General features: G+C 41.9%; 1 protein-coding gene across 1 annotated transcript in view; it reads right to left on the reverse strand.

The window, feature by feature from the left end:
• LOC107699278 (collagen alpha-1(XIII) chain-like) overlaps positions 1 to 7,633 on the reverse strand; it is a 103,897-nt gene that overhangs the window by 41,008 nt on the left and 55,256 nt on the right. The window contains exons 5-10 of the mRNA XM_016500490.1: positions 6,630 to 6,654; positions 6,099 to 6,532; positions 3,492 to 3,542; positions 1,354 to 1,389; positions 818 to 844; positions 484 to 510 (exon numbers count right to left, since the gene is read on the reverse strand). Of these exons, the coding sequence (XP_016355976.1) occupies positions 484 to 510; positions 818 to 844; positions 1,354 to 1,389; positions 3,492 to 3,542; positions 6,099 to 6,532; positions 6,630 to 6,654 (600 nt within the window). The remainder of the gene's footprint in view (positions 1 to 483; positions 511 to 817; positions 845 to 1,353; positions 1,390 to 3,491; positions 3,543 to 6,098; positions 6,533 to 6,629; positions 6,655 to 7,633) is intronic.

The following is a 7,633-nucleotide window of genomic DNA, read 5'->3' on the forward strand; positions in this document are numbered from 1 at the left end:
CACACACACACACACACACACACACACACACACACACACAGATGCACACTGCCGTTTAGTAACTCTACCTATAAATCAAACTACAAGTGTTGTTCTTGTGAATTTATATGGCCATGCTTACAGCCTAGATAAACATCACTGTAACAAGCCATCTTAAAAAAAACAAATGGCTCAACTGGTGAGTTTTATAGACACTGACAAATTACTCTTTATGATATGTTTTACTTTTTTACATATTTCTCTTTATGACAGATGGTTTTTATTCCAAAAGTATTTCATTAGCGAAAGCAAACATGACAGATCTCATTATGTGTGTCCTTTTAAACTAAAAGTCTTTAGATTTGTATTTTAACACTTCGATTAATTCCAGCCAAGGTTATGTATTTTCTTAAGATCACATTCATTGGAAATTGTTTTTGCACTGCACCTCTAAAGCCAGTTAACAATGGCTAAAAATTTTTAAATGGTAATGAAATTGCTTACCATATCACCTTTTGGACCATTCTGTCCCTGTGAAGTAAAAAAAATAAATAAATAAAAAAGGTTTGGCAAAAGAAAAATATCCATTCTCTTTAATCGTTTTAGGTAGTACAATTCACTCCATTCTTTATGTTCTTATAGTATGTCATGATGGCAACAATAGTGAATTTATTACAATAATTAACATAATTATTATTACCATAATTATCCTCTTCATTGCCAAAATGACCGTCAATTATCAATTACTGCCAAATAATTTGGTACAAGGGTTCGGAGGTTCCAAACCTGTGCGAGTGTCAATTACTCAAACATTCGTAAGGAATGAAGCAAAACTCACAGGTTTCCCGTCCAAGCCAATGGGGCCCTGGAAAAAAAGTGGGAGAACATATTGGCGACACTGTGAAGGCACAAAACAGCTCTAATTCTCCTGTCTAGACTAGTAGACTAGTAGCTAATATGACCATGTTTATGGAAAAAATGTATTTCCTTGAAGGTCAGGCCAAAGCATGGTGAAGTATACTGACTCACTAGAAACACTGTATTTTAACACTATGTACCAAATGTGTCCAGCAGATCAGTGATCATGCAGGGTAATAAACACCTTAAAGGACTTTAACATCCTGTAGAATACCCATAGAAAGGGTCCTAGGACATTTTTAAACCTTACAGTGCCTAATCTCACATTATCCAACTTCTAGAATGACAGCTGCACAAGTCTACTGTATGTTTTTTTTTCTCACTTCCTTGAGTCATTTCCACATGCATCCATTAAATAAGGGCCACAGAAGCAGTGGCTAATTGATGGCTTTTATAAACTCACACAGAAACGCTACACAAGTTTGTCCAATTGGCTTCAGACAAAAAGTCACTTACTGGAAAGCCTGGAAATCCTCTAGTACCGGGCTGTCCCTGAGGGGAGACAGAAAGAAAAAAGAAGAGGAGTTATTTTCTATACGAAAAACATGAGGATTATGTGAACTCGATGAAAGGAGGTCTGTGTTGAGAGACGCAGTATTGTTCCTCCAAACTCAGTTGTGTCGTAATTGAGGTTGAAGGACAGAAGCCTTCCTGCTCAGTAGGAAGCACTTTGTGTGGGATGAGGAGACAAAGACAAATAAAGCTCTAAAAACTGTGGGACACCGACAGAAATTCAACACGGGAACTAACTGAAAAACATTAAAGAGTTGTCCTTATTCAGTACGTGAGAGCAAATGAGACAAGGCTAACAAATTAAATAAGTAAATGTCAGTAATGATTAGTGCTACATTCTCCTGTAAACAATACCAAGTCTGCTTTCCTGAAAAAAGTTTAGTAGCCCTTGGGAAAAGAGGAAGTCATTCAATATGCCTGGCAAAAAAGGACTGCGTTGGAGCGACCTGAGAGAAAATTACAAGGAAGAGGTGAACTGAGCTAATGAAGGGGATTGTGTGTCTGGGTCTCAGGTAGTTATTGGAACATGGTTGATTTTCTCTGCCTTCGGAACCTAAAGGTCTGGAGTAATGGAAGTAGCAGCATGTGCCCCCTCAGAATTACCCGAAACAGACTTGACAACACTCATTTTGTTGGCATGAAAGTGTAATAAAAAGTAACAGAAAACAAGCCTAGTCTACTCAAAAGAACTCCTCTAAACCAAAAATCCACTATGGCCGCAATACATAACATTCTTCAGGAGTGATACAACATCAATTTCCTGACTGCAGTCTGATCTTGGAAATTAAACCGATATTAAATATCGCTTTTCAGTTGTTTTCAGGACAGACACAATTTTTCAAAGTGTATCTTGAACAAAACATGACAAATACAACAAAAGATACTTGACAACCTAAGCCAGGGGTTTTCAAACTGGGGTCCAGGAATGCTAATCAATCCAAAGAAAAAAAAATGGATTTAGCAAAATGTATTTTTTAGACCTGTCAAACTACATAGCTTGTATTTTGTTGTACTTTCAGTTTTAAGATATGAAACCATGTCCCCCACCTGATCAGCCAGGACAGTAACTGTAGATCTAATGACAACTCAATACATCATCTAATGATCCCTCTTGTCTATTCCCTAACTGCCTCACTTATGTGTGAGAAAGAAACTGGTCATTTCCGCTGGCCTCTCCACACTTCTGCCTCAAATCAACCTCTGTGACCCTTTTGGAGGTGAGGACAAAGCCTATGCTCTCAGCTCATCTGCTGAAGAGATTCCCTTCAATGAAACTTCTCCCTGTCACCATTTCTCTATGCCTGATGTCCACTCCTTATGCCTTATTAGAGGTAATGGGTCAGAGGTATAGAGAAGTGTATAATCAGCAAGCAGAAAAACAGATGTCTATACAGTCTGAAGGCCCTCCCATAACAGTGTGTAGGGATAAATGGGGAAACCACAGGCTATGCACGGCATAATCAGCAAGGAAATTGCACTTCTGACGGCGTAACATGGCGTTTTTGTCTTACTGGGTGGAATGCGTGGAAAGGGAAAGAGTGCCAGTTTGGTGACAAGCCCCATTTCGCCTGATGGCTGACCACTCATTAACAGATACAGCGCAATCTGCACGTCTAATGTCTGGATTATAATGACAAGGGCTGGGATGTTTTCATTCCTTCTAGCTAATGAAGATGAGATTCCAAATTGGCGTCATTACGTGGGAGTCGCAGCCCCGAAATACTCTGATGAAGTGTAAGTGCTTCCATACAAGCTGCTGCGGGATTCCTGTCCTGTTTGTGCATATTAGAGATTGGGTCTTGATTAGCAGAGATTTGTTGGATTTGCTCCACATACAGTAGTGTGCTGGATGACACTGATCCTGCTTATCTATCTTACACCACGCTCATTTTGGGGTGGTCTGTAAGTTAAGTGCGGGAAGAAAAACAATAGAAGAAACCTTTGCCAAGAACCCCTGGAATCATAAAAGGATTGAGGCCAAAAGCTGCTAAAAATCTGCACTATGACCTGTATCTACTCTGGAGACCTGACATTAGAAGGAGATGATGAAGAGTTTTAGCAGTGACAGAGCAAACACTTACAGGAGGTCCTCGTGGGCCAATGATAGACAGACCTGGCTCTCCTGGCGCTCCCTACGGACAGATAGAGAGGTAGAAAGACAGTGAGGAGAGGAACTGACAGAAAAGCGACAGAATGATATCCATTAAACTACACCTAGTACACAAAGCCAAACGTATAAGTGAATATATTGTATCTGCAGAATAGAAAAACCTTTTCTGAAACACCCTGTAGCATCTGTTTAACATAACTCTTTTGCTAAGCCGCCTCACAGAGAGTGCTTGCATGTGGCTCAGAGGTGAACACGGTATTTCGGTCTGTAAGTAAAATGTCAGCAGACCCTGGTTCTCATTTCAGGGTCGTAGTTTACGTCTTGACAGCGAGTTGAGAGGGTCAGGGATCACTGCTGAGCAAACAGCAATCGGCCCAGCAGGCTGGTTATCTGGCGCAAACTAGGTGATTTGCACGGTGTCGGCCTGTCCGCAGCACTGCACCAAACATCCAAGCGCAATCCCGCAACGCTCTGTGGTCAGACAGGAAAGCTCTCGGGTTTCCAGCCAATGATAGACAGACCTGGCTCTCCTGGCGCTCCCTACGGACAGATAGAGAGGTAGAAAGACAGTGAGGAGAGGAACTGACAGAAAAGCGACAGAATGATATCCATTAAACTACACCTAGTACACAAAGCCAAACGTATAAGTGAATATATTGTATCTGCAGAATAGAAAAACCTTTTCTGAAACACCCTGTAGCATCTGTTTAACATAACTCTTTTGCTAAGCCGCCTCACAGAGAGTGCTTGCATGTGGCTCAGAGGTGAACACGGTATTTCGGTCTGTAAGTAAAATGTCAGCAGACCCTGGTTCTCATTTCAGGGTCGTAGTTTACGTCTTGACAGCGAGTTGAGAGGGTCAGGGATCACTGCTGAGCAAACAGCAATCGGCCCAGCAGGCTGGTTATCTGGCGCAAACTAGGTGATTTGCACGGTGTCGGCCTGTCCGCAGCACTGCACCAAACATCCAAGCGCAATCCCGCAACGCTCTGTGGTCAGACAGGAAAGCTCTCGGGTTTCCAGCACTTTCCCTAATTAGCTCTCTCATGTGAAACCCTATCAGGAAGACACCTTTGATGACCCAGCCATCCATCAAATTGTGAACAATTTTTTATTTTTCTGGTTCGATTCCACTTTATCACAGGATAGAGATGTATTTGTTTTAACACTTTTTTTAATCACCTACAAAGGTTACTGGGGCATGACAAGGGTGACGTATGAAACTGATTTTCAGGTTGTGGAGAAGGAAAGGACTCCTAAGCTTTGCCCCAAGGTTTATGGTTACCCACAGAACTTTGCAGCGGACAACCGAAGATCTAGAAATATCCCTTTGAATAGGCTTACATTACAAGCATTTGGCAGCTAGAAATGGGTACAGGACAAAGAGTCCAAATACAATCAGCCAAAGCAGGAGCAAATTCTGCTGATATTTAAGGATTGGACTTACTAATGAATGATACGATCTTCACAGATTTCATTTCGTTCAACAAGTAATCCTTTCTGTGTAAAGAATACACAGTCTCAAGTTCTGCAGTTCTTGCAAAGTTCAACCAATCAATCACCAATTCGCCTGATTTTCGGCTTGAGCTTTCCAACGCAACCAATTAAGATTCAACTGAATTTATTTGCTCGAGAACTGAAGCGCTAAGGCTGCCAGTTTCAGGGCTCGCGTGCCCATTCATCTTGAGGGGGTTTGTTTTGATATCTAATGAAGTGAAGTTCTTCACCCAAAATTTGTTGGGTCAAGACTTGAAGCCCTTGCTGGAAGGTAAAACATGACCACATTTAAAAAGAGGGGATAAACAAGGAGGGAAGCCCACTGATTATTCTGGACGAGAATTTGGTGGGTCTTTCCAAGGTCGTATATTGTCTGCTTCTCTACTTGTCGGCTCAGTGGTCACATCACTATTTATTTCCTTTCCAAGTTCTTTAGAGCCCCAGTGTTTTGCTGGCAAGTGAGGGTAACCATCCAGAAGTTTCACTACTTTTCTGTGATGGTGAAGGATGAGGAACATGTTTCTCCTCACATTGCTTGTTCGGCCTCAGACATTACATATCATTCCAGCTTGATGAAGGGAGGCCGCAGAACTGCTGGCTTGTGCAAACACTGAGCACAGCTGCCAAAAGGGACTGGTTTAAGAACGGCTCAAACCACATTTGCCACAACAGGAACTGAAGCTCAATGCACTAAATCCAGTATAGAGTGCTCACTCATACCAAATACAGGCTCAAGGACACATCCAGTGACTACACAACTTTTAGATAGTTTTGGATGCGTCTTGAAGTGGTAGGGTTTCGTAGGCTGCTCCATTCCAAACATCTCTTTGTCTAGAGTGGGGAGTCTTAAAACTTCAGAGCGCTCCAAGAATAAACACAGGTAATCCAAGCATTGTGGGAAACGTCTTCCGAATGTGACCCCCAAGGCCGTTCAAAATAAAGCCCAAAGCCTTCCTGATATAAATCACGATACCTGCACAATTTGTGCAATAGGTTTGGGTCGTCCCCCCACCCTCATCAACACCCAAAGTGAGAGAGAGAGTCTCAATTCTGCACATGCAGGCCGACATCCTGCACTTACCTTCTCCCCCAGGTTTCCTTTTAAGCCCTGGTCAGTCACAGCAGACACAGTCACATGCACAGTGAGAAGGAGAGAGACAGAGAGAGGAACCTGGGTTAGCGAGGTTCTGAGAGGACAAGGGCATGCAGCAGCCTGTGACGGAGTGTTTGGAGGTCGGGAGAATGGGACACAATGATGTACTGGAGCATTTTGGGTTGTTGAGGGGTGGAGGCTATAGGGGAACGGAAGCACTGGAGTGTTACACTGCTGGCCTGTGGGGAGTAATGGATAGTAGATGAGGGGGCTGCTAACTTTTCTCACAAACAGACTGGTCAGTGGAGGAGGTTGGAGGGGGGAAGGATAAGGCATGAAGGGTGAAAAACGCTTCCTGTGAGAATCTAAAGGAGCACAATGTAGCTTTACACTGGGTGAAATATGGAAAGCTTTGCTTGGGGCTCACAGTTTGAGCTGAACACTGCTGAAACCTGCTTTTAGGTAGGGATTGTTTTTCAAGAGAAAGCATTAGGGTGAGCTTAGAGTATGCAACCATACAAGGGTCAAGAGTCTGGAATGTCTCCTTTGAGAACAATGCAGTTTTATTGGTTTCTTGCTGAAAATGTTTAATGAGGTGTAGCTGCTACGCTCCAGGGGGACATCTATATGACTGTGCGGATTTTGGTCGATCCCGATTTCTTTCGCGACATATCATGCATTGCACTAATCTGAAAAATGGCCAGTTCCAAATGCTCAAATCCTACGAATGAGGAGGTAAAACAGAGCTCACAACTGTATGTGGTTTTCCAATCTGTTTCTCTCATTTTGAATATGTACATATTGTCTCTCTGTGGATATATATCCACAATGTTTCTTCCAAGATCTCCTCGAGGTTTGGCTGCACATTTTGACTTCTCAGCATGTAGAATGTAACTGATAAGCAAAAGGGCTTCTTTGAGGTCTATTTTCTATTTAAAGTTCAACAAGTAAAGTATTTTCACATGACTGAGCAGCCAAGACAAATTGAGTAATAAGGAGAGAGGGTTTCTCATCAAATGCAGCCAGAAAGAACTCTGGTCTTCAGCCCTTATTCAAATGTGACAGGGGGTCATGAATTATTTCAGACTTCACATTCAACATTTTCTGGCTTAATAAATAAGCTATAGTTTTTGGTTTATATTATATAGTTGCGCTGACAAGCTGAAACGCTACAATAAACTTGTGGAAGAAATTCATATGAAAGTTTGTGAATGCTTACATTCACAGTGCAAGCTAAAACAGGTCAAAATGACATAGGAAATGATACTAACCACTGATAGTGGATTCTGTATATAAAGAATATATTACTCTTTATTTCAATCTGATCTTATATTATCAATGTGACCTTTGGCAATAAATATAAAGGTGTCGTAGAGTTACAGCTAGAAATGTCCAGTTATAAATGTTGTCAATGGCATGACACTAAGCATTGATCACCAATTATTCAAGACTACAGCCATATACTACAGACTAGCTGGTTGGGCTTAGTGCATATCATCAAATCACTCACCATTCTTCCAGGA

The sequence above is a fragment of the Sinocyclocheilus anshuiensis genome, unplaced genomic scaffold, assembly GCF_001515605.1.
Source record: "Sinocyclocheilus anshuiensis isolate Anshui unplaced genomic scaffold, SAMN03320099.WGS_v1.1 scaffold450, whole genome shotgun sequence".
NCBI lineage: Eukaryota > Metazoa > Chordata > Actinopteri > Cypriniformes > Cyprinidae > Sinocyclocheilus > Sinocyclocheilus anshuiensis.